Below are 26,630 nucleotides of genomic sequence, written 5' to 3' on the forward strand. Positions count from 1 at the left end.
ACTGACTGAGCCTCTGGAGAGGTGTTTCAAATGAAGATTTTCTGACCCACCACTTGGAACTCTGCACTTTAACAAAATGCGTTTTACAAGTTAGCTCACATCTCCATCCAGCCATATCCAGATTTAATGTAGCATCTGATTCATCCTTTTGTCTGAGGCATTTTGTCACTCTTAGATCTTCTACCCAAAAGATGTTTCTTGGACTGAAGCGACAGTACAGCAAGTGGGGCTCTTGCCCTGCATGCAGCTGACCTGCGTTCCATCCCCAGCACCACACATGGTCCTCAGAGCCCCTCCAAGAGCGATTTCTGTGCACTAAGTCAGGAGTGATCCCTAAGCACTGCTGGGTGTGACCCAAAGAAACAAAAACAAAAAGATGATGTTTCTATGAGTCCCTCTTTTATCCATCATCGTTCTACACATGGGAGGCTTCCTGACTTTCTTGATAGATCAATTTTTGAATAAATTAATGTCTATTTATTTGCTTGTTTGTTGACATTAATATAATGTCAATATCTCAATAGGTCATAGCTGTGTTTGTTTCTCTCCATTCTGTGCCTTGGGCGGGCATTGATTTCAAATTTCAAGAATCACGAAGCATTCAGCATTGTGTCATTATTTATAAGTTCTTAAACTAAAGCTATGTTTTCAGGGTGGGAGAGGAGTAAGGAATCTAATAGTAAAATGATAATGGTATCCTAATCTCATAGACAAAATGAGTCAAGACTTTAGGAGTCTTACAGAAGGTAAAGCACTTGACTTGCACAAGGCCAACCTGGGCTCAATCTCCAGCACTGTATTTGGTTCCCTGAACAATGCCAAGAGTAATCTCTGAGCACAGAGCCAAGAATAAGTCCTGAGCACAACTGACTGTGACCCCAAAACAACAAAAACTAAACATAAAGTAAAGTACATGCTTGCCTCTGCCTTCTTGTCAGAACATGATCCTATGTTTTAATGTTTATGTAATCTTTAAGATTTTACCAATAGTATCTTTACTTTGGCTGGAGCGATAGCACAGTGGGTAGGGCGTCTGCCTTGCACGCAGCCAACATGGCCGACCCGAGTTCGATTCCTCTGCCCCTCTTGGAGAGCCCGGCAAGCTACCGAGAGTATTCGATATGCCGGACACAGTAACAACAAAGTCTCCAATGGAGACGTTACTGGGCCCGCTCGAGCAAATCGATGATCAACGGGAGGGCCTTTACTTCACTTTACTTTATCTTTACTTTAGAAATATATCCCCCTCCACAGAGGCGGGGGGGATGGGGGGATGGGTGTGGGGGGATATTATCCATGATGGTGGAAAATGGGCACTGGTGGAGGGATAGGTATCTGATCATTGTATAATCGAAACCCAAGCACAAAAAATTGTAAATCTACAACTGTAAAAAAAAAAAAAAAGAAAGAAACAAAAAAAAACTGACTTCACAGAAAAAAAAAAAGAAATATATCCCCCTGATATATTCTTTTGGCATATTTGTCTGGTAGTTTGTTGCAAAGAGAAATCCATTTTGAAACCCCAAATACAAACTATAATTCTTTTAAAACTCTATAAGAATATTTTGTTAAATACTCATTCTCTCCTCTGGAGATAGGCCTGCATTTCAACTTAAGATGTATCCTTTCGGCTTTTCCCTCTGGAGAAGCTTGTTTTCTCTTTTGAATCCACCCCACCCCGCCTTCACATTCTCACATCCATTTAAGCAAATGTTTTCTAAAAACTAGTTTACTTCCAAAAATGCCTTATTAAAAACTAATAGATATATAGGAAACTTTTAAATTCTCAACAAAATTCCTTACCTCCTGTTATGTGGTATTTTCAAATGAACACAGTTTATGCTTGATATCGGAGCAAAATTACATATTATTTAAACAAAGATTTGCTCGAGCGGGCCCAGTAACGTCTCCATTGGAGACTTTGTTGTTACTGTGTCTGGCATATCGAATACTCTCGGTAGCTTGCCAGGCTCTCTGAGAGGGGCGGAGGAATCGAACTTGGGTCGGCCATGTTGGCAGCGTGTAAGGCGAATGCCCTACCCGCTGTGCTATTAAACAAAGATTAAAAACTTTTAATGCAATAAAGTTTTTATTGCAAAGCTGTTCTAGACTTATACTGAATAAAATCCTTTTTTAATTTTCTAGGAGTAGCTTAACCTATTCAGGAGTATTTCAGACACAAGAATCTGGAATGAAACCATCATAAAAGACCTGTCAGGTGCAAGCAGCCAAGGATCAACATCCCTAAGGGGCTCCTGTCTTTAGCTTGGGCTAGACAACTACATTTATTGATGCTAAAGATTTATCTACATTTGTAGGCTCTAGAGCACACAAATCTTTTTTTTTAATTTTTATTAGTGAAACACCATGAGATACAGTTGTAGACGTACAAATTTTTGTGCTTGGGTTTCAGTTATACAATGATTGAGAATCCATCCCTCCACCAGTGCCCATTCCCCATCTTAAATGCTCCCAGCATCCCTCCCACCCTCCCCTGCTCAAACTCCCATCCCACCCCACCCCTGTGGCAGGGCATTCCCTTTTGTTCTCTCTCTCCTTTTGGGTGCTGTGGTTTGCAAAAGAGGCATTGAGTGGCCTTTATATTTGGTCTATAGTCTACTTTCAGCATGCATCTCTCATCCTGGGAGATCCTCCCATCACCCTTTACTTGGTGTTCCCCTCTCTATCTGAGCTGCCTTCTCCCCCAGAATGTAAAGCACACAAATCTTATTTGTGCTGTTTTATTAGCTGTGTAACTTTTAGCAAGTTACATTTTCCTCATATCCTTTAGAAGGGTGAAATCATAGTTCTTTCTTATACTTCCTTCCACAGTTCCTTCTTCTGAGTAAATGCAATAACACCTATGTAAGAAATCCATATTAGCAAATATGATTGCTGACTTAGGATATACATATATTATATATATACCCAGATATTTACAGGTATATATAAGATAATAAGAGATAAACTGAGTAATATATATAGTATAATAGTAAGATACATATATATGATAGTGAAGTATAAATTGAGATTGACACAGTTAACACTCCTTCTTGCAACAACCATATCCTTGAGTCAATTCAATTAAAAATATATTTAATTCAATATAATCAAACCACTATGTCCAAATACCCTAAAGGTAAATTCTGAATCCTGTCTCTCTTGCAGGTAGAAGAGGCAGATGATTGGCTCAGGCACGGGAACCCCTGGGAGAAGGCCCGTCCTGAGTTCACGCTGCCAGTGCACTTCTATGGAAGAGTGGAACACACCGAGGCTGGGGCCAAGTGGCTTGACACCCAGGTTTGCAATGCCTTTTCCCAGCATTTTGTACCAACAAATTTGTGCAGCAGCAAATTGTAGCAGCAGAATGGATACCAATAGTCTAGTGTGTATCTGAGGACACTGTGTTGTGCTTTGAATAATAGAGTGTATTTTAGTTTTGGTTTTGTTTGGGGGATCTCACCTGGCCGTGCTCAGGGTTTACTCCTGGCTCTGTACCCAGCGATCACACATGGTGGGTACAGGGAACTTCAGGGTGCTGGGGATTGAACTCAGATTACCTGGGACTGAACCCAGGTCAGCCATGTGCAAGGCAAATGCCCCACCCACTATATTATCATTCTGGCCCCTAATAGGGTATTTTTATATTTTTATAAATAAATATGTAGTCATCTTAGTGCAAATGACTTATTGTGGAGACTAGGTTTCTGAGACCAAGAGAGAAGTTATTTCACCAAAGTCAAGCCACTTCACCATTTTGCAATCAGCTTCACAGTGACTCATCAGTTCCTAGCATACTTAGGACTCCAAATTTCTATGAAGTTGTTAGTTTCAAAATCAAATACATTGAAATGTCATTTTGTGGGGGCATGTTAGGCATATGCCTTAATTGCACCTAGAAATTGCAATTAAGGCATATGCCTAGCATGCCCCCACCTTTTTATTCCTGTCACACTCTGGAGTGATAGCACAGCGGGTAAGGCATTTATCTTGCACATGGCCGACCCGAGTTTGATTCTTCCTCCCCTCTCGGAGAGCCTGGCAAGCTACCGAGAGTATCTCGCTCGCACGGCCAAGCCTGGCAAGCTACCTGTGACATATTCGATATGCCAAACACAGTAACAAGTCTCACAATGTTACTGGGCCCACTCAAGCAAAATCGATGAACAATGGGAAGACAGTGACAGTGACAGTGACACTCTGTGGTTCTCAACCATCACTGGGTGGGTGTAGTCCTGAAGGTGCCCAGCACTCCTGGGTAGCCGGAGTATCCCTGGCACTGTGGAACCATTGACGTCTTGCACTGACCCATTTGACTGGAAATGGCTATTCTAACTGCAGCTTCCTGAGCACTGCTTGGGAGCACCCTTTCCAAATAAAGTAAAAATAATATAAAAATGAAATATCATTCCTCTCCCCAATACTATATAGTATTTACATACTTATAAATTACACAGTAAATATTTAGAAACTGAAGTTCTTATTGAAAAGACTGCCAGGGTTGTTACTCGGTCAAAGTTAAGGAAAACAGTGCAAATTATCACAAAATGTACTCTCATTCTGGGCCAGATCACTTCTAGAGGAAGTGCTGATTCAAGTGTATTTAATTTCCTGGGCATATCTTTTTCCTGGTGCCACCTGATTTGAATATTTCTCTATCACTGAAGAGGAGTTCACTTTTCAGTGTCCCCAGTGGTGGTTTGGGTTTTTCAAACTTCCTGACAAATAGTCATTATTAATTTCTGAATTGTAATACCCAGTCACTGGAGCCTCCATTTGAGATATTGGTTTCATAAATAGGGTCTTAAGCTGACAAATATATATATATATATATATATATATATATATATATATATATATTCTTGGCCTTGCATTGAAAGCTTAAAGAAATGTTTAAGAGCAAGTATATGATGTTCTTGCATATCAAAATCAGGGTTAAGAAATGCAATAGAAGGGAACTACAGAAATAGTACAGTGGGGAGGAATTTTCATTGCATGTATACTACTTAATATTAATTAAATAGTAGGCCACAATCTAAGTTGCAATTGATATAAATATGATTAGGAGAGTTGAAATAAACTAATCACAGATACCTCCCCAAAATGACACATATATTTGGCATTAAGCTAGCAAGTATTTGGTATAGATGTTGACATCTAAAACTCTATCTTGACTTGTGATTTGTTTAACCCTGTCAGTGTACACAGTCAGCCCCAGGTGGTCAGGCCGATGGGACCTAAGACTCACCACTTCTCTGCCCAGAGGTATATGTGGATACAGTGTATTTACAGTGTATTACGGTATACAGTGTATTTACAAAGCACACTAGAGACCTTTTTTTTATACTCCATTGAAAAATTCAATTAAAGAGAGTTTTTTTCTGTGTCCAGAAAGACAAGGTTGGAGGGCAGATGAGCTGACCCAGGTTGTGCAGAAACTTATGGATTGAAACCATCCCGTGAGTCAGCTCCAGAGGTCAAAGAACATGAGGTCAGACATGCAGTGTGCATGTGGAAGGCTTCTGTGAAGCCCACTGTTCATTTCATTCTTCCACCTTTACAAGACAGCAGAGAGAATTGGATGCACACTGATGTATATTGGGGAAAGGTGCATGAACGATCACAGGGAGAAGGAGAGGGAGAGAAGTCCTATACACGACATAAGAGTGACACAAGTGAAGAGAGAAAAGGAAAGAAGTGAGGTTCTTGGGACACGCCTCAGACCTCAGACTACAGTGAATTTCTGAGCAGATGGTCAGGATGATGGGACCTGAGAATAATCACTGCTCAAGAGAAGTCCTGCCTCTTCCCCTACAAAGGAAATGCCTTAAAGAAAGCAGGCACAATCTAATCCTGAACTCTGAGATCGCAGCTCCTGCCCAAGGTTCTAAAGAGGCATTTGCTCTGGAAGGGTCAGATCGTGTTTGACCCCCACACTCAATCTCATTTTGTAAATGACTCTTTCAGACTGATCACCACTTGCATTAAAAGTCTCCAGAGACCTACTATAGTTTCTAATGAAAGATTTCTAAATAAATCTCAGTGATTAGTTCCTCTGTAGTCACAGTGTTCATAAGAGCATACATGAATAGATGTGATTGATTGATTGATACAATCAATTTAATTCTTCCTTCACAATTCAGCAGTCCAATTTTTTTAAAATGACTTGTGTTTACAATGGAGTACTATGTAGCTGTTAGAAAAGATGAAGTCATGAAATTTACATACAAGTGGTACAATATGGAAAGTATCATGCTAAGCGAAATGAGTCAGAAAGAGAGGGATAGACATAGAAAGATTGCATTCATCTGGGGGATATAAAGTAACAAAGTATGAGATTAATACCCAAGAATAGCTGAGATCAGCACCAGGAGGATTACTCCATAACTTAGAGGCCAGCCGGGTATCCTAGAGGAAAGGGCAGCTCAGATAGAGAAGGGAGCACCAAATAAAGGATGTTTGGAGGATCCTCCCAGGAGGGGAGATGCATGTCGAAAGTAGACTATGGACTGAACATGTTTGCCACTCAATGCCTCTTTTGCAGACCACAACACCCAAAAGGAGAGAGAGAACACAGGGGATTGCCCTGCCACAGAGACGGGGGGATGGGAGGATGGGGGTGAGGGGGATATTATCCATGGTGGTGGAAAATGGGCACTGGTGGAGGGATGGGTATCTGATCATTGTATAATTGAAACCAAAGCACAAAAATTGTAAATCTACAACTTAAAAAAAATAAAACAATATAAAGGGGAAAAAAATGACTTGTGTTTAGATCTCAACTCTCATAGTTACTATGACCTTGTTCATGCCGCTTCTCTCTCATCCTCACTTCTCCTACTCAAAAGGAGTTGGTTCAAAATGAGCTATAGATCCTCCACATCAATAAATTATTTCCTTTCCTTGGAATTTGACTCCAGTGAGGAATGGACTATAAATAAGTCTTTCCCTCCATAAATGTTAAGTTCACAGGAAACACAGTTTATCTTTCTGTCTTTACTGCAATGACTATCACAGGGTTAAGTTTGACTTTCCAGAGCTCTCCTTTCAGACCTGCCTCAGCTAGTTTTCAACTAAAGAAACGCTTCTGCATGCAATTTTTTGAAAACTCTAGCAGAGCATTTAAAACGTCTAGCAGTATTCTATCATCATCCATTTCCTGTTACACTGGTTCTGATTATGACTAAAATGAGATCATTGAATAATCTACGCAAAGCCTTACCCAATTTCTATTTTTTAATGGGTCAAGAGCCACATTTCACACTTAGCACAGCGGGTAGGGCGTTCGCCTTACAAGCGGCCAACATGGCCGACCCGAGTTCGATTCCTCCGCCCCTCTCGGAGAGCCCGGCAAGCTACCGAGAGTATTCGATATGCCAGACACAGTAACAACAAAGTCTCCAATGGAGACGTTACTGGGCCCGCTCGAGCAAATCGACGATCAACGGGAGGGCCTTTACCTTTACCTTATTTTTAAAACAGTGGCAACATGTGAAGTAGGAAAGATCTACATCCAGATCAAGCCACAGAGGAAAGTAAAAATGACAGTGTGTTTCATTGGTCTAGAAGGTTCGGGTTATCCATATTGTTTCAGTGGAAAGAGATTCCATGAGGCCTCTAATTTCACCTTCAGTCCAGGTATTTTCAGCCTTGACTCATAGGAACTGGGTTGGTGATCGTGTCAGGAACAGAATTCCAGCCGCTGTCTACCAGCTCCAGTGAACCTGTGCTGTCACACCTTGGCAACAATGAGCAGCTGTTTCTGTTTAACCCCACAGGTGGTCCTGGCTCTGCCCTATGACACCCCGGTGCCTGGGTACATGAATAACACTGTCAACACCATGCGCCTCTGGTCGGCTCGGGCCCCAAATGATTTTAACCTCAGAGACTGTGAGTACAACAGATGCTCTTGTTTGTTTGCTGTGTTTAATCGCTTTACCCAGTAATTAAATCATTTGATCTGGAGAAAAAGAGCCCCGCATTTCAGAGTGGGGGAGATAGATCAGAAGGCTAGAGAATATGCTTTGCGTGCAAGAGCTCTGGGTTTGATCCCCGGGACCACATGGTTCCCTGAGTTTTCATCTGCCCAGTGTTTTCATCTACTAAAAACTCAAAACAAAACTTGGGTTTCTGATCTAAACACCTCAATGACTAATCCACTTAAAGAGTAAGTATGGAAGGTAAGGTAAGGTAAAGGCCCTCCCGTTGATCGTCGATTTGCTCGAGCGGGCCCAGTAACGTCTCCATTGGAGACTTTTGTTGTTACTGTGTCTGGCATATCGAATACTCTCGGTAGCTTGCCGGGCTCTCCGAGAGGGGCGGAAGAATTGAACTCGGGTCGGCCATGTTGGCCGCTTGTAAGGCGACCGCCTTACCCGCTGTGCTATCGCTCCAGAGTAAGTATGGAAAACAAAGCAAAATTGTTTTCGGGCCAGGGATCAAACCCAGGTCTCATGCATACAAGATTTGTACTTTAACACCAAGCCACATCTCCAGACAGGGAAACATTTTTAAAACGCTTCTTTTGAGGAGCCCTCGCTTGTCTCTCATATCACAGCAGCAAGGCTTGCTGAGATTCTTTTAGGTTCCTATGAATTCGACCCATCTGGCAGTCAGCAAACATCAGCAAGCGCAGGCAGCTTCCAATACAGGTGGCTCGATTGTCTCATCATTCATTTTTCTAATATTGTCCTCAGTTAATGTTGGAGACTACATTCAGGCTGTGCTGGACCGGAATCTGGCTGAGAACATCTCCCGCGTGCTCTATCCCAATGATAATGTGAGTGATCAAGCTTGCTTTCTCAGTGGAAACAGAAGGAGCTTATTGCTAAAGCACCTACTTAGCTTCTGCCTGAATTGGCAAAGGAAATTGCTCAGCGGAGGGAACTGGAGATGAGGTCTGAGTTCAGTTGCTTTGCAGACAAGCTCCTCACTAACCTTTCACCCCACCCTCAGCCCTGCTCCCAAAGGCATTGGTGCTGCCAGCTCCTAAGCCTTGGGGACCTTTGGTGCCTAAATTGCGTAGCGGTTTGGCTTCTTCACTCTCAAGTCAGAATTCTGATTTCCTGAAGCTTCTGGTTCAGCTACCACTTAGGCTTTTTGAGTTTCTAAAGCATTGTTGCTTGTGTCTCTCTCATTCCCTTCATTCTCTCTCCATGTTTCCATTTGTCAATCCCTTTACTCCCATTTTAATGGAGCTTCAGGAAGGTGTTTGGTGTTTGGTGAAGACAAAGCAAAATTGTTTTCAGTCCAGGTATCAAACCCAGGTCTCATGCATACAATATTTGTTCTTTAACACCAAGCCACATCTCCAGACAGGGGAACATTTTTAAAATGCTTCTTTTGAGGAGTCCTTGCTGTCTCTCAAAGCTTGGTGTTTTCCACTCAATAGCTGGTGGGAATTAGCCCTGAAATCACCAGTCCCATGTTGGTCATACTTAGCAGAGTGAGTCGTCCTCACCCAAGTCTCTCTGGCCCAAAGTTTTTTGAAGGGAAGGAACTACGATTGAAGCAGGAGTATTTTGTGGTGGCTGCTACCTTGCAAGACGTCATCCGACGTTTCAAATCTGCCAAGCTTGGCTCTGCCACCAGTGCTGCAACTGCCTTTGATGCCTTTCCTGACCAGGCAAGTATCCCATCCCTCCCTGCACCTAGGCAGGCACAGTTTGCGGGCGGGGGGGGGGGGGGCAGAGATGGGAGGGGAATCAGAATTTCTATCCAATGTACCTGTCTTGCTGTCTTGATGCTTAGAAGGCTATGCCGGGATGCACAGAGCACTCTGTGTAAGGCAAGGCAGGCCCTGTGTTTGGTGCTTTGCCCTGGCAGGTTTGCAGACAAGGCAGCACCCACGCCCACCTGGCCCCTTCACTTCGTATCTGTTCCCACACAGGTCGCCATCCAGCTCAATGACACTCATCCTGCCCTTGCCATCCCAGAGCTGATGAGGGTGTTTGTAGATATTGAGAAGCTTCCCTGGTCCAAGGTTTGAATGATTCACCTTCTTTTTTCTTCAGCTCTTCAAACTAACTGTGGTTGAGATGGTTCCCCCCCCCCAAAAAGCTCCTTTTACACACTTTTTTAAAAAAAAATAAATAAGTGGCTGTTGCTAGCTTCCAACCATAAAAGGTAGATTCTGCACTGCAGCTGACATTTTCCAGCCTTACAGAATGGGAGACTCAGAAATGAACAACCGCATTCCAGACGGGACTGCAGATCACTGACAATACTAAAGCCAGTGTGTTTGCTGCTATTTGTGCTTAAAAGGACTCCAAATTAAACTCCAACCTCAGAATACAGCTCACAGAAAGTGACACTACTGCTTGAAAGTTCCTGTTTTAAACATTCTCTGTGTTAAATCTTTACTCCTCACATTCTGTTTGCTTAATAAATTAAGGCATGATGGTGATGATGGTGATCTGCTAGCATGCTGTGGGTTTTATCAGATACTGTCACAAATAGCTGTTGTTTCTGTTCCAAAACAATGTTCCCATGTACTTCTAGCTTCCATATACTTCTGGACCATATACTTATAATTGTCCTGCTGCAGATTAATTGGCCTGAACAGGCAAATGGGAGTTGAGGGTGTGTCTTAGTGTACTGTGGCAGTACCCCTGCAGGCAGCTCTTCTTGCAGACACTGCCCAACTCTCCTTCCCCCTCAGGCCTGGGAGATCACCCAGAAGACCTTTGCATACACCAACCACACAGTGCTCCCCGAAGCCCTGGAGCGCTGGCCTGTGGAGCTGCTGGAGAAGCTGCTGCCTCGGCATTTGCAGATCATTTACGAAATCAATCAGAAGCATTTGGATGTAAGTCATTTTGAGAAATTCAAACTCTTTTGAGAACAAAGCTGTAAAATGTTTCTGCTTAAGAAACTTGAAACCCAAAAGTCTTTTAATCATTGATATATCAAAAGTATGAAAGTTACCAGCCCAGAGAGCTAATATAGGGTTTAAGGTATTTGCCTTGCATGTGGTCAATCCCAGTTTAATCCCTGGCACAGCATGTGGTCCCCTGATTCTTGTCAAGAGGGATCCCTGAGAATAAGCCAGTTCTTGAAAATACTAAAATGATTTATCTCTGGGTAAATCTATTCACTCCATAAAGGAGTAGCCTGCCTGGGAAATGTGATGCATGTTACCCCCATGTTGCTTGACACCTGAGTCACCCACAAGTCATTTCTCTCCCTTTGGCTAGAGAATTGCAGCCCTCTTCCCTAAAGATGTTGACCGGCTGAGAAGGATGTCTCTGGTAGAAGAAGATGGAGGCAAAAGGATCAACATGGCGCATCTCTGCATCGTGGGCTCCCATGCTGTGAATGGTGTGGCAAAGATTCACTCAGATATCATCAAGACGCAAGTGTGAGTCTGCCCGGGACTGTGGGTCTCACCTCACTCCACTAATGAGTGATGCATCTGGGGGTAAGAAAAACCCTTATTAAAATGTTCAAAAGTATTTTCTGGTACAGAGCAATAACACAGAGGGTAAAACACTCACCTGTCATGCAGCCGATATTGGTTTAATCCCCTGCACCACATAGGGTCCCCTGAGCCTCCCAGTTGTGGTTTTTGTTCACAGAGCTAGGAATAAACCCCAAGCACTGCCAGGCATGGACAAAACAACAGCAACAAAAAGTATTTTCCTAGAAGGACCATAAAGTTAACTCCACAGGCAAGAGCTTGTGTCTGATCTGCAGGAGGCCTTCCCCATACCATATGATCTCCATTAGGATGGACACCACCACCAGGATGGACCCCTGAACACTGAGCTGAGAGGTGCTCCAGAGCACCAGAGTTTTAATCAGTTTGAGTTACAAGTGATTTTTCTATTTAGAATGGCCATGCTTGCTGCTCTCACCCTTTTCTCCATCTTAAGCTTCCTAAGTCTAGCACTTCTGTCAATGGTTATTTGGCAGGGGCGGGGGGGCGGGGGGGGGGCTGGCGGGACAGCGAGGCAGGGCAAGGAAACACACTCCTGGCTTACTCAAGGGTCTGTATGTGGTGCTGGCCTCAAACCAGGACTGGTCACATGCAAGGCAGGCACCTTATCTGCTGTACTCTCGCTCCAGTCCTTCCACTAGGCTTCTTGGACACAACTCTGAGCTTTATCCAGCATGCAGGAACCTGACCTAGCAGTCGGATGCAGTGATGTGTCTTTTCTCTCTCCAGATTCAAGGACTTCAGTGAGCTAGAGCCAAAAAAGTTTCAGAATAAAACCAATGGAATCACTCCGAGGCGCTGGCTCTTACTCTGCAACCCAGGACTTGCAGAGCTGATAGCAGAGGTTTGTGTGTGTGTGTGTGGGAAGGGGGGGGGGCGGGGAGAGGGAAAGGAGGCCTGACTGAATGGATGCTTACAAGTGTGCTTCTGATCTGCAAATAATCTTTTTCATTGGAGTTTCATCGAGTGTGACATATGTAGCCCCACCACCAGGCTCCCCGCTGGATTGAACATTCCACTCTTTCCATCTTGAAACCCCTAACTTTTGAATAAGTGACCCCACATTATGGAGCTGATCCTGGCAAACAGTACGCCCCCAGGAGAGACCAATGGAAGAAACTCCCCTATTTAATGAACAAGGCGAGCTAAGATTCTTTGAGTAGTAGATCCTGGATTCTTGGTCAACCTTTCAATTTTCCTGCCTTGTAACAATACTACAGAACCATCTTTAAAGTACTAGCAAATCTGTTTGGGGAAATGGAGGAGATGTTTCAAAGACCTGGCGCACATGCTCTAGACCCTGGATTCCATTGCTAGCATCACTGTATAGCACCCAAATACCACTCTAGGCAAACCTGAGACCCCTAGCACTGCTTGGACCCTCTCCCTGCCACCCCCCCACTCAAAGTTTCCTCCCTCACAGCTTGACTAACCTCCTCTGGCAGCAAAGCTATTTAGGGTAGGTGTGTGTGTGTGTGTGTGTGTGTGTGTGTGTGTGTGTATGGGGGAGGGGGGAAATGTGAGCCCAGACAGAAACTATTCAGTTAGGTTTTCTTGCCATCCCTGAGTTAAAGTCATTTCTCCCTCTGAATGGATAGAAAATTGGGGAAGACTACGTGAAAGACTTGAGCCAGCTAATGAAGCTGCATGATTTCCTGAACGATGATGTCTTCCTCCGGGAGGTGGCCAATGTGAAGCAGGTGAGCCTCCCCAGGTGCTTGCCATGAGGGCTGTAGAAGCCGCAACCCACTTACAGGCCCCCAGGGCTGCTCAGGAAGACTCAGGCACTGGGTGGTTTCTCCACAGGAGAACAAGCTGAAGTTTTCTCAGTACCTGGAGAAGGAGTACAAGGTGAAGATCAACCCATCCTCCATGTTCGACGTGCACGTGAAGAGGATCCATGAGTACAAGCGGCAGCTCTTGAACTGCCTGCACGTAATCACCATGTACAACCGTGAGTCAGCCCCAGAGCCCCCAACTGGCCCCCCCTGGAGGGAACAGCAGCATCCCACCCACCCACCATCCTCCATCTGATCCCCGTCTCCATCTTTTCCAGGCATTAAGAAAGAACCTAAGAAGTTGTTTGTGCCCAGAACAGTTATTATCGGTGGCAAAGTAAGTTGATTCTGTTGGTGGACTAGGGGACTCTGATTTCTCTTTTTGTCTCTGGCTTGTCGCCACTGCAGTCAGTCAGCATATCTGCCTTTCTGCCCCAAGGCTGCCCCAGGCTATCACATGGCCAAAATGATCATAAAGCTGATCACCTCAGTGGCTGATGTGGTGAACAACGACCCTGTCATTGGCAGCAAGCTGAAGGTCATCTTCTTGGAGAACTACAGAGTGTCTCTTGCTGAAAAAGGTAATAGACAGAGAGATAGCACAAAAGGCAAATGTGCATGGTCTGCCTATTGGGTGCCCAGGGTTCAATCCTAGTGTCCTCTGAACACTGCCAGGAGTGACCATCTCCCACTCAAGCATAGAGCCAAGGATAACCCCTGAGCACTGCGGGCTGTGACAAAACAAACAAAAACCATTTAAAAAGTAGTCCTCTCATTGTAAACCATGCAGGCCAAGATAAATTCTAGGGAATAATTGTTTACAGGGCTGGAGCGATAGCACAGTGTGTAGGGTGTTTGCCTTACAAGCGGCCAACATGGCTGACCCGAGTTTGATTCCTCTGCCCCTCTCGGAGAGCCCGGCAAGCTACCGAGAGTATCTCGCCTGCGCGGCGAAGCCTGGCAAGCTGCCCGTGTTGTATTCGCTATGCCAAACACAGTAACAATTGTCACAATGGAGACATTACTGGGCCTGCTCGAGCAAATCGATGAACAACAGGAGGACAGTGACAGTGAATTATTTACATTGGAAAAACGGGGTTGACCTTAAGGAGCTAAGAATCTAGGGGGTCCATGCCACCCTCAGGCACCTCAGAGCTTGATTTATTTGCAAAATTATTTTCAAATAGAATATTTTTATTTGTTTTAATGTGGCTGGAAATATTTCATAATTGCATCTCATTTTTTTTGCAGATGTATTCTTTTATGTGGTTTTTTAAAAATTTCTACTGGTCACATTTTGTAATTAAAACAGGCAGACTTAATTTTAGTGTGTAAACAATCAGTGCTGGTGGGGAAGGTGGTGGAAAGGAACTGTCATTTTGTGTTAGGGGGACTGTCTGGTTCAAACTTCATGGAAAACAGTTTGCAGATTTCTCAGAAAGTGTAAATTAGATATCACCCAGTGACAGCGATTCCAGGGCCCAGCCTCTTCCCCAAGCCAAAAGTTTTCAGAGTGACCCAAGTGATGATGAGATTGCTGTCACCGGATTCAGGATTTTATCATCCAGCACATCTTCCCCCACCCTACCCCCTCAATCAGTGGATAGGTGCTAGGGGAGGTGGTGCTAGAGTTTTGACACCCACAGACTGTCCTTTGAAAAGAAAAACAGACTCTGGGGTTCCTGATCCCCATGTTGCAATCAAGCACCAGCTGTTCTTCCAGTCATCTCATGGGAAGAAAGGGCTGTCATTTGTTGTGTGGCAACCCATGTCAAACTGCCAGGGCATGAGGCTTACATGTGCCTGAGATGACCACTTGGGTATGGAGCACGGAGTCCCCACGTGGGGACAGCCAGCCAGGCAAGAAGCCAGCTGCCTTTCTTGTCCACTGGGACCTTAGCTTATTGACAGCACCAGCCCACAAAGCACCATCCATATGCAAAATCCAACTGTGCATTCACCCTTTCCCAAACTGTGAGAAGATCTTTTCTGAGCTACTCTGTTTTGGGGTCCCCTGATGGTTTGAGAAGTGTCTGCACAAAGATAAGGTGCTAGGCCTTGGTGGGTGCAGATAAAACATCTCTAATTCTCTGAGCCGCTTTCCCACAGGAAGCTGTCAAAGCCTCTCAGCCCTATCCAGGGCAGTCTACTTTGTGTGTAAATAAGGCAGATTCTGTCTATCCCCAGGCACACATATCCATCCTGTGGAGAAATTGGTGAAGGAAATACCGGAAGGAATGCACAGTTCCCTCAGATCGCAAAAGAGAGGATAGGGGCAACTGAGTTTTAAAGATCAAGAAAAAGAGTTTTCAGGGCCAGAGCATAGTACAGGTTCGGGTTCTTGCCTTGCAGGTGGCTGACTTAGATTCCACCCCCTGAGCCCTGCCAGGAGTGATTTCTGACCATTTTTGGCCCAAAAACCAAAACTAGGAAAAGAAAATAAGATTCAAAATTCTATAAAGATATAAAGTAAAAATAAATAAATAAATAAATAACAAAAATTGATGGTAAAGAAGGAGAGAAATTGCAGCATTAGTGTTAATAGCAGACAGGGAATAGAGTTTTTGTGTTTTGTAGTGAGGGGATCTCCCACCTCCATCCAAGCATCCAAGCAATGCTCAGGTCTGGGACTTTACTGATGATTCTCAGTCAACCAGCTGAGAGTGAGCCCTTGGGTGCCTAAATCTTCAGGCCACCCAGCAGTGCCAGGGTCCTCCAGGGCGACAACGAGCTGGGCTGGAGGAGGTAGTGATGGTGGGGAGGGGCTCAGCAGGGCTGCTCTTGGATATTACTTGGGGAACCATGTGGTGCCTAGAATCCAGCCCACTATTGCCTAGCACCTGAGCTACCATACTATCCCCAGGAGGAGCTATCTTATCATGTTTGTAGAGCAAGGAAGAGTATTCTAAGCACACTGTCCTTTAGCATTGTGGCCATAAGCTGCCGGAGTGCACATCCAGCATGGTCAAGAGGGTCAGAGTCAAGGGGAGGAGGAGGTCAGTCCTTCTGACCCCTGGGAATATTTGCTTTAATGACCAGGCCAAGGCTGCTTGCCAAATTCAAGCAGATCTGGGAGGCCCAAGTCCCTCATGCTCATATGTCTCGCTTGCAGTCATTCCAGCCACAGATCTGTCGGAGCAGATTTCCACCGCAGGCACCGAAGCCTCGGGGACAGGCAATATGAAGTTCATGCTGAATGGGGCCCTGACCATTGGAACAATGGATGGCGCCAACGTGGAAATGGCAGAGGAAGCTGGGGAAGAGAATCTGTTCATCTTTGGCATGAGAGTTGATGATGTGGCTGCTTTAGACAAGGAAGGGTGAGAGAGCAGCTCCTTTTGTACAGACACATCCTGTCTCCATGTCCCATAACCACCCCCAAAGTACATGAGCTCAGAGGACTAACTGTCCACCCAGGTCTCCCACTAAGGCTGGCTCACATAAACAGAGGCAGCCAAACATCTCACAGGAGTAAAGGAGCCTCCTGGCCACAGATTAGGTTCATTAAATCCACAAGTGAAAGAATGTACAAGCACCTTGGGGCAAGGTTCATGTGGTCTCCACCACTGCAGAACTAGACTTCATGAGCCTTTCACTTTCCCATCTGCATTTCTCATGTTAATCAAAAAACGGACCCACTTTGAGCTGAAATGTTTGTCTGTAATTTAAAATACTGATGCTGGTGTGTTCCAACAGTGGCTCACACTTGGGAAATAAGAATACAATAAATTAATTCATCCACTCAGTCAAATAATAGGCAGCGAAAGTAGCAACATAAATGGTTACTGTTGCCAAAATTTCCTATTACATTTTAATTCAGCATCATCCCACAAAGCAGGGCACTGTTAATGCTGCTGCCAGATAGTGAGAAATGTGTTAAACCATCAATGGATTAAACCATCTAGTGTTCCTTCCTATAAGATAGCAGAGGACCAGAGAGGTAGTGCAGGGGTTCAGGTGCTGCCTTGCACACAGCTAACCCCTGTTCTATTCCTAGCCCTGCATATAGCCCTAAGCATAACCAAGAATGATTCCTGAGCAGACAGCCAGAAATAAACCCTGAGCGCAGGTGTGGCCCAATCCCTCCTGCCTTTTCCTCCACCCCCACCCCCAAATCTCCACGTGATGGACTAAAATGTAATAGAGTAGTACAGGGTAGCAGTGAATATGGAGAAGCACTTTGGAATAGTTGTTTCACTTGCTACCTAGAAAGGTCTGTTTTGGTCTTGGGGTTTGGGAGCTTTTGTTTAGTTTTTGCTTTGCATCAAAGATGTATGATTTTTTTTCCTATTTTCTTTTTAAAAAATTTAAAGTTCTATGGTTTACAAAACCTTAGTAATGAAATTTTATGCACATAATTCCAGCTAGGAAGTTTTGTTAAATTGAATTTAATCAAGAAAGAGCACTGCTTAAAAGTATTTTGAAGATTCCTACATTTGGAGGGTAACTAATATACTACTGACTTGAGAAACAATTTCACTCAGTAGCAACAACTCTAGGAAATCTGCAGATCTATAAAAAGTGTTCTACCTAGAGCAGTACTAATTTGGGGCCAAAAAGTTTGCTTTGAAATGAATCTTACTGTATCTACTAGATTGCACTATTGCTCTGCAACTAGAATTTATTCCCTACTTTTTCTTGGTCTCTTCTGTTATAAGGAAGTAATCAAACTTAGTGGGGGAAATGCTAGGATTTAGTCAATTGCTACTTGACCTCTACGGTGACTTACCATAAGTCTAAGTATTTCTGGATGCATTCTCATAGCTATTACAGTGTATTGTTAATCACAAATACTAACAGAACTTTCCCTTATCCTTCCATCTCCCCCCCACCCCAGGTATAAGGCAAAAGAATATTATGAGTCACTCCCAGAGCTGAAGTTGGCTGTGGATCAAATAGATAATGGTTTCTTTTCTCCTAAGCAACCAGACCTCTTCAAAGACTTAATCTCCATGCTATTTTATCATGACAGGTGAGTTCCTGTCTTAAAGATGTTGCCATTTGGGCCATAAAACAGAGATGAAAATGTACATTTTCCACCCTCTTTTGCATCTGAGATGTGTACACTCAGCTTTTTCTGGAAAAGTCAGTGAACACCACTGTCTTAACAAGCAACACTTGAAAAGAAAACCCAATGTTCTATATCAGCCATACTAAGATAGTTTAAGAATAATACCCACAAATCAGACATTCCTTTTAACCTCCTACTTGTGTGCCCACCTTCAGATTCATCATAAGATGACATTCTTCCTCAGGGAAAGAAAAGCTGAGGGGTGGTTAAAGTTATTGTGTCTAGAAATCAGAATTTGGTAAACGAGCCATTCCCTGACATTAAGCAGAAGAGAATTTTGAATGGAATCTTAGCACACATCTGTTAATGAATCTTTTTGGCTCTTTCTTTTCAATCAAAATCTAGGTTTAAGGTCTTTGCAGATTATGAATCGTATGTCAAGTGTCAAGAAAAAGTCAGCCAGCTCTACATGGTGAGTAATCATCAATATAGGATGGAAACCAATTTATTGTAGTGAATTGAAATTTTGTTTTTTTCCAGTTAAACCTCAATAACAGGGTCTCACTAAAGAACAAAAGAGAGATGTGTGGCAACTCTCTGGGTTAAAACTTGTTTGTTTCCAAGTTTGCACAGAGGATTTGGCATATCAAGTAGAAGTAAATTTTTTATTATCCAGGTTAAACACACATACACACACAAACACAAACAGAGAGAGAGAGAGAGAGAGAGAGAGAGTAAAACTCCTATTTATTGATATATTGAACATCTACCATATAACAAGCATGATCTGGTCTGGAAGCTAAGAGTATAAAGGCAAATGAAACACTCCTTCTACCCACTCATTTCTTTGACAGAGAACCCTGGGCAGTCTCCAGGGCAGGCTCCATGTGGGGTGGCAGGGTTCCCACAAGATCAAGTCAAGACCTTGTCTTCTCTCTCCTCCAAGAGTCTGTTTAATCCCAGCATCTTAAGAGTGGACATCAGGACTATGTAGGCTGCTGTGTCAGAGTCTAGATTCCAGTGTGGGAATCTTCTCAGAGATTCTGACCCAGTTTGGGATTCCCCTCAGGATTTGACAACAATTCTAAGGCTGAGCCTTAAGTTTTAGAGATAAAAACTGATCCCTATTCTTTGCAAATTGAAAAATAAGAATCTCTCCTCAACTGCCCATGGAGTAAGATCATAGGAATGAAATGTAAATGTATAGGATTGTAGGAAGTTCTGTATTTGATTTTTATGGAAAGGAAAAAATAGATCAAGAAAGATAAGGAACAAGAAACACTTGACAGAAACTTCCTAGGGGAATGTCAGATTCCCAAAAGCAATAGGCAAGAAGAAGAGCAAAAGAGTCGGTCTTCAGCAGAAAGATTAACACAGGGGATGGTGGAGGGTGGGCAAGGGAAGGTGCTAAGTTAGAGAAGGGAATACTAAGGTAGCTGCAGACAGTAAAGACTCTGTGCCTGCCACAGAGTCTGCCACGGAGGCAGACTGGGGGCAGGAGAGAAACAAGGGACACTGGTTGAGGGTAGTATATACTAGTGAAGGGAATGGTGTTGGAACATTGTACACCTGAAACTCAAACACAAATAATTTTGCAACTTTGTAATATATAGTGATTCCATTATAAATAAATAAATAACATCTCATACTCCACACCACTAGTATGTACCAAGAGTAGCACACCACATTTGATGGGTGTAAAGTAGAAAACAACCCATCTCAGGACGAGAAAAAATACATAAATACGTATATGTGTGTGTATATATATATATATATATATATATATATAAGCAGACAAGGCTCAATCTTAAACAACATGTTAACATGTTATCTCTTATACAGGTCTTATTGGCTCCAGGGTGAAATACAGCAATTTTCACACACTCTCCCTTAAGAAAAAAATTCTGGTGCCTTTTTAGTGGATTATTCATAGCAAGCAATACAATATAAATTATTTAGGTCCTGCTTTGGGAGCAGGGTTTGGAATCTGGGTGGAAACATTTGAAAAATGGTGGTGGGTTGGTATAATGGTGATGGAATTGGTATTGAAATATTCACTGTCACTCTCCTCCCACTGCTCATCAATTTGCTCGAGTGGGCCCAGTAACATCTCCATTGTGAGACTTGTTGTTACTGTGTTTCACATATCCAATACTCATGGGTAGCTTTCCAGGCTTTGCCTGTGGGCGAGATACTCTCAGTAGCTTGCTGGGCTCTCCGAGAGGGGGGCAGGAATTGAATCTGGGTTGGCTGGGCCAGCAGTGCACAAGACAAACGCCCTACCACTGTGCAAATTATTGTGAAAACTTTATAAAAATAAAATAATTTTTAAAAGAAAAATAAATAAAAGAAACACTTTACAAAAATGAATAACTAAAAATCTAGAGCCACATGAGTAACTGCTCTCATTCAGTGGTACATCTTTAGCAAAGATCTCAGCCCTTTCACTAACAATGTCATTTAGTGACTATGTGGAAGGAATTACCATCTCAGATAGGAAGGACTTGGAATAAATCACAGATAGCACAGAGGACTAGAAGCAGTGGCTGGCTCTGTGCCAGACTCCAGGATGAATTTAAGGTCAGTGTCCTTGAACCTTCAACACATTGCCCTTGTCTACATAGTATCCCATCTAGAAAGCCATTAGAGCACAAAACAGCAAAGGTTTTAAGAATCTCCACCTCCTACCATTCAGGCTCATCAGTTAACTACTTCCAAAGCAAATAGCCTTACTCTCAGTTGTTTCTTTTCTTTCCCTTTGACTCTAAGGTGTCAGGGTCATCCCTATAGTCTTCCAAGGGTCCCCTTCCAATTTCAGAAATGGGATCATTCAAAGCCCATGCTTCTTTAGTTCTGAATCATTTAGTAGACTAATAGTCAGGCAACCCCTACCACAAACTGTCTAGACCAGAGTAAATTCAAGTTAATGCCACAGCAAGGAGGGCCAGCACTAGCCTTGAACTGAGTAATTCTCTACCTACTTCCTCAACATTGATGAGAGCTCCTCATTCAGCCCCAAAAACTCAGAGGGAAGTAACCCCGCCTACCCCACCCCAGCCCCTGGCTTTTCTTGCTCTGAGTGCCTGATTTTATATAGAAGCAAAGAATAAAATAGGATTTTTAAAAAAGGAACACATAAATAGGGAACATGTCAGCTTTGCACACTGGGCCTGTTCTGTTAGAATTAGGACCCAGATCCAAAGACGCCTATTTAAACCAGCCTTTGGTTTAATCCTGTTCAGTAGAACAAATTGCAGTTTTCAGTCTTAACAATAATTACATTGTTCATGCTTAGATTGTATATTCACATTTCTGAGAAGTCTTTTTATGATCCACATTTAAATAATGAGAGGAATCTTCCATTTACCTCTTATTTTAATAAGTTTCCAAAGTCCCCAAAAGAAAATGATATCAGATTCTTTTTTTGCAAGGAATGATGACAATGCTAGTCATTCATAATGCTTATAGTGCATTCTCAGTGACCTTTAAAGAATTTTTTGGTATTTCCAATCAACTTTTAAGTTTCTTACAAAATCATGACATTCCAGTTTCTGCATATCCCCTAATCAATGCCAGGTATGGCCCAAAAATAGAAATAAGTGTGAAAATATTACTTACATGCCAACACATTGTAACCAAGGCATAAATTTCTAAATAGGGAATTTATACCCATGGTTTCTCTGAGAAGAAAAAAATTATTTTTGTCATCATATAAGAAGGATGCTTTTTCTTTTTGGAAGAGGTATCAAACCCAGGGCATCACACATGTGTGAGACACACACTTTATTTATTTATTTATTTTTACTTTGAAAAAGGACTAAATTTTTTTTTACAAACTGCTGCGGACATTTTGATATAAGTTCAATCTACCTATTTAGGCAGACTTACACATGTAGAATTTAATTTTCCAAGAACAAAATGGGAGGATGGTACAAATCCAATTTGTTAGGACTTTAACTTAGGTACAAAGTAAGTATTGAGTCCTTTTTAATTCAGCTGCAGAATCCCTTTTTAAATCATGCTAGTGTTGAGACATACTTGACTAACACTACCTTGGAAATAGTTTAGCATTGACAACTGTCAATTTAAGAACATCATCAGCTTTTGGCTCCAGCGTCCGAGTGAGCTTTTATCATGGAGTGCAGAATCTCAGATGGACAAAATATTTCTTTTTTAATTACTGAAATTTTACTAGAAGTACTATGACTGAGAGATTGTACACACTTTATTTTTAAATAATGTTCTGAGTCACTTTAGACCCAAGTGAAATATTCTTTAGGAGAAAATGATATCTACTCTATCTATTGCTCTGCTGTGGAACCAATAAGTTTATGGTTCAATGCAATTTGCTGCTCTGAATTTGCTGCCACTTGCTCCATGAAATGGGCTTGAGCATAAAATATGATGATTTTTTTCATAGTCTGATGGAGACACAGTCTTTCAGCCATACATGCATGTGTTGTTACAGAATTCAAAGGCCTGGAACACAATGGTACTCAAAAACATAGCTGCCTCAGGGAAGTTCTCCAGTGACCGGACAATTAAAGAATATGCTCAGGACATCTGGAATATGGAGCCTTCAGATCTAAAGATATCTCTAGCCAACGAAGCTAGCAATGGTGTGAACAAGTAAATGGAACGTAAGTTAAGAAGTGTCTCCAGGATGGAAAAAAGCTTCTCCCTGAACTGAACGTTTTTATGACCTTTTTTGATTTTTTTTTGTTACCTAATAATATAATGAAATATCTCTAGGAATTGGAAGGGCAAGTGTTTGATTGTATTGGGAAAAAATAAAGTTATCAATCTCCAAAAACAACATGAATACCAAAACTTTATATTTATATCAGATTGTATAGCCTGCTAGGACTTTCCCCCAGTGACATCTAGAAAACTGCCTGGAAGATGGTAATACGATTTAAATTTATTAAAATACAAGTGATTTAACTCCAACGGTGTACCTCACACAGCTAAGTACAAACCAAAGACTACCTTATCCATAAGTACCCATTAGATGTTTGGTAACTACATATTTTCAGGTGCAATCCAAATGCTGATTCTCCAGGAATGAGATTTAAGCAGTTCACAGGTAGACTATGATAAGCACATAAACTAGATCATCCAGAATCTGTGCTTTCCATTACTCTAACAACAGATGGTTTATAGAAATGTCAATGACTTCAGCTCAATCAGCTGCCCAGTTCAGTTTTATACGAAAAATACACATGACAGGAGGTATTTGCACCAAGTTGTGAGACGAGTTGTGGCCAAGAACCGTTTCTCTAACCAGCCCATGGCATGGACGGATAAAGGACCAGGGAACGGAGAAATGGGAACTGGGCCCCAGGCTGATCAGTAGTCCTTTATTTCACTCTCCTCCCCAGCGTAGTCTGATCTCTCTCTTACAGCACACTCATAGTTGTAGTTTTGGTGGTAGTCCCTGTCATCATCATTCCCTCATCCTCATCCTCATGGTCCTTATCACAGTTATATTTTCCTCTTTCCCCTGACAGCATAGTTATATAGAAATCATGAAGGATGGGGGTACACATAGGTGGGATTGAACATTGTCATAACAACAAACAGAGGTAGAGTCACTCCTTCAGGAGAAATTCTAGGAGATTAACTCAAGGACAAAATCTCATCTGAGGGTTCAGCAATCCAGATTACTAGGAGATTGGCTCAAGGGCGGAATTCTATCCAGGCTTTCTCCTTTCCTCAGCTAGTAATTCATGTAAACAATCATAGCAAATTTACTTCTTATAATATATCTAGTCATTTTGTATGAACACAGTAAGAGATAGATTAAGCTTAAAGTTGGCTCTTCCTGGGGACATCTCCCTTTGTATCCCAGACTACAATCCTCAGGCCAGGTTACTCTGTCCTAACTCCAACAGGGTCCTAATTCAGTTACTTCTTTTTGGGTGATGACAGAGTTTGTTCCATGACAATTGTCTTATTATATTTATAGTGCTTAGCTTGTCCCCTTTCGATGCCAGGGTAGCTTACAGCTTGCCCTGAGTTCATTCAGTCCTTTCACTGGGACCCTTCTTTTGGGGGTGTTAAGAAGTAAGGGCAACTGAGACTTAAGTCAGGTAAATATAACAGATGTCCAGGAGTAAATATTATTTGAGTCAATTAACTCCCATGTTACAAAAACATAGCATCAACTGTCTTCCTGTGTCTATACAAATGGACATTGCTAAACCATGCTACTGACGTAAAGGAAAGAGAAAAGCAATATAGGGTTATTAGTGATTGATGGAATTGGGTGTGCCTCAGGAGCACTGCTGTGGGAGTAACTCAATAAACCTAAGCTCCCTGTGGGAGGAACAAGGACAACCCAATATTATCCAACACTAAGTCTTCCTTGAAGATCTCTGTTGTTCTCAGACTTCATGCCCACTGCCTGCTCAGGAAATCTCTGCAGAAAAAGAAACTAGATTAATTTATCTGCACTCTGCATCTAATGATCTAAGCAAACCAGAGCAGAACTAGTTACCTTTCTAGCAAAAATCATCACATTCGCCTCAACCCCTCTTACCTCACAGTCTGTAACAGGGCAGGGCTTTTGTAAAGGGAGTTGTGTTGAAAGCCAGGAGGGAAGATGACCATCTCAACCCTTTCTTTGTTCCTGTATGCACTGTGTGCAATTTCATAAAGCTGTAAGAAAATGTCACAGATTCAAAAGTGGACCATCAAGGGCCAGAGAGATAGTACAGCAGGTAAGGTGCTTATCTTGCATGCATTGCATGCACCAACTGGGGTTCAGTCCCAGGCACTGTATATGATCCCATGAGTCCTGCTAGAAGAGATTTCTGAGTTCCACCAGGGGTGACAAAAAAAAAAAACTGACCATCAGAGCTGTTGTTTTTTAATCTAACTTTCTAGAAGAGGACAGAATAAACCAACTTGAGGAGTGAATCCTAGTAAGTCAGAGATAAAGGAACTTTCCACATCCAGTGGTCTACCTGTACACAGTTAATATAGAACAGTGCTAGGGACCCCTCATTCCCCTGCCCACTCTCTGTTGTAAGGGGACAAGTAATTGCTCTGAACCCTCCCTGCATTTAAAAGACAAGAAAGCACATGCCTGTTCACAGAGCCACTATTGAAGAGACTACCTAGAAGGTTGCCTGGCAGCCTAAGAGCCTGTCTACACTGCACACCCACAGACTTAAGGTGAGGGACCAGGCTCAATCATTAATACTCCTTTGACGTAAGTAGCAAAGAATACCAATGCTCACTGCATACATCAGTGGCATGGCTGGCTCTTATGGATTCCCTTATCATGTCAGACACACTATTGTAGTGTGAGAAAATAGTGGAGCTACATCTAGCATGTTTTAGCTGGAACCAAGCTCTTAGTTTTACCTTTTTTCCAAACTCCAAAGGCACCGTCTTGTCATCCTCACAGTGTAGGATAAGAAGGGGAGAGGACAGGAATTTCACACTAGGAACAGGTGGGAGAAAAACATGCTGCTCAAGAATTGCACATTGAAATTTTCCACTTTCAGTGAAAGCTTCAGCAAATCATGGAGTTTGCCCAAAATTCAGAAACATCTTAATGCTCAGGAATACCAGCTTCATAAGTAATAAATTTCATGTAGTAACTTTATCTTCTTGGGGCAAAATTTTTTTCTCTTCTATATACTTGTACAGTTTTATTGGATTTTTAATTACTTTGTTTCTCTTACATTTTTTAAAAATAAAAACACAAACACTGAATTTATACAAAGTTAAAAACTTACCATTTTCTTCATCTCATTTAGTTTCATCCTATCTGCATATTTTAATTAATTTAAATAAAATAATTCAAAGATCCAAACAAGAACTATATTACATGACCAAAGAGAGCTCGTGTCCAAAACTGTTCAACATGCAACTAACAGGATTGATTGCTTTTTGGTCAGCCTCTTAGTTGGTCATTCATGAGGGCAGTGACATCAGGGTCAAAGAGATAGTCACAGGGGTAAGACTCTTGCCTTGCGCACAATTGATCCTAGTTTGATCCCCAGCATCACATACAGTTCCTCAAACACCTCCAGGAATGATCCCTGAGCATATATGTATAGAAATCTGTGAGATATATTTATAACTATATATACTATATATACATATAACTATATACTATATCTACTAATAATAGAGAGAAATATATAAATATATGCCTCTCAGAGAGCCCGGCAAGCTACCGAGAGTATCCCACCTGCACGGGCAGAGCCTGGCAAGCTCCCCATGGCGTATTCGATATGCCAAATACATTAATGACAACAGGACTCATTCCCCTGACCCTGAAAGAGCCTCCAATCATTGGAAAAGACAAGTAAGAAGAGTCTGCTAAAATCTCAGGGCTGGGAGGAATAGAGATGTTACTGGCTCCCGCTCGAGTAATTCGATGATCAAC

General features: G+C 42.5%; 2 protein-coding genes across 2 annotated transcripts in view; one reads left to right on the plus strand and one right to left on the minus strand.

Annotated features, from left to right (window-relative positions):
- PYGL (glycogen phosphorylase L) overlaps nucleotides 1-23,042 on the plus strand; it is a 37,667-nt gene extending 14,625 nt beyond the window's left edge. Inside the window, exons 5-20 of the mRNA XM_056134192.1 lie at nucleotides 3,169-3,300; nucleotides 7,779-7,890; nucleotides 8,697-8,779; nucleotides 9,482-9,625; nucleotides 9,890-9,982; nucleotides 10,661-10,807; nucleotides 11,196-11,359; nucleotides 12,167-12,281; nucleotides 13,036-13,137; nucleotides 13,244-13,391; nucleotides 13,494-13,552; nucleotides 13,655-13,796; nucleotides 16,328-16,535; nucleotides 18,053-18,187; nucleotides 18,632-18,698; nucleotides 22,695-23,042. Coding sequence (XP_055990167.1) covers nucleotides 3,169-3,300; nucleotides 7,779-7,890; nucleotides 8,697-8,779; nucleotides 9,482-9,625; nucleotides 9,890-9,982; nucleotides 10,661-10,807; nucleotides 11,196-11,359; nucleotides 12,167-12,281; nucleotides 13,036-13,137; nucleotides 13,244-13,391; nucleotides 13,494-13,552; nucleotides 13,655-13,796; nucleotides 16,328-16,535; nucleotides 18,053-18,187; nucleotides 18,632-18,698; nucleotides 22,695-22,859 — 2,016 coding nt within the window. The 3' untranslated portion in view covers nucleotides 22,860-23,042. The remainder of the gene's footprint in view (nucleotides 1-3,168; nucleotides 3,301-7,778; nucleotides 7,891-8,696; nucleotides 8,780-9,481; nucleotides 9,626-9,889; nucleotides 9,983-10,660; nucleotides 10,808-11,195; nucleotides 11,360-12,166; nucleotides 12,282-13,035; nucleotides 13,138-13,243; nucleotides 13,392-13,493; nucleotides 13,553-13,654; nucleotides 13,797-16,327; nucleotides 16,536-18,052; nucleotides 18,188-18,631; nucleotides 18,699-22,694) is intronic.
- Nucleotides 23,043-24,528: 1,486 nt separating this feature from the next.
- Nucleotides 24,529-26,630, minus strand: part of ABHD12B (abhydrolase domain containing 12B) — a 30,049-nt gene continuing 27,947 nt past the window's right edge. Inside the window, exons 11-13 of the mRNA XM_056133182.1 lie at nucleotides 25,598-25,676; nucleotides 24,768-24,886; nucleotides 24,529-24,647 (exon numbers count right to left, since the gene is read on the minus strand). Coding sequence (XP_055989157.1) covers nucleotides 24,620-24,647; nucleotides 24,768-24,886; nucleotides 25,598-25,676 — 226 coding nt within the window. The 3' untranslated portion in view covers nucleotides 24,529-24,619. The remainder of the gene's footprint in view (nucleotides 24,648-24,767; nucleotides 24,887-25,597; nucleotides 25,677-26,630) is intronic.

This window comes from Sorex fumeus, unplaced genomic scaffold (genome assembly GCF_029834395.1).
Source record: "Sorex fumeus unplaced genomic scaffold, SorFum_2.1 ptg000098l, whole genome shotgun sequence".
Taxonomy (NCBI): domain Eukaryota; kingdom Metazoa; phylum Chordata; class Mammalia; order Eulipotyphla; family Soricidae; genus Sorex; species Sorex fumeus.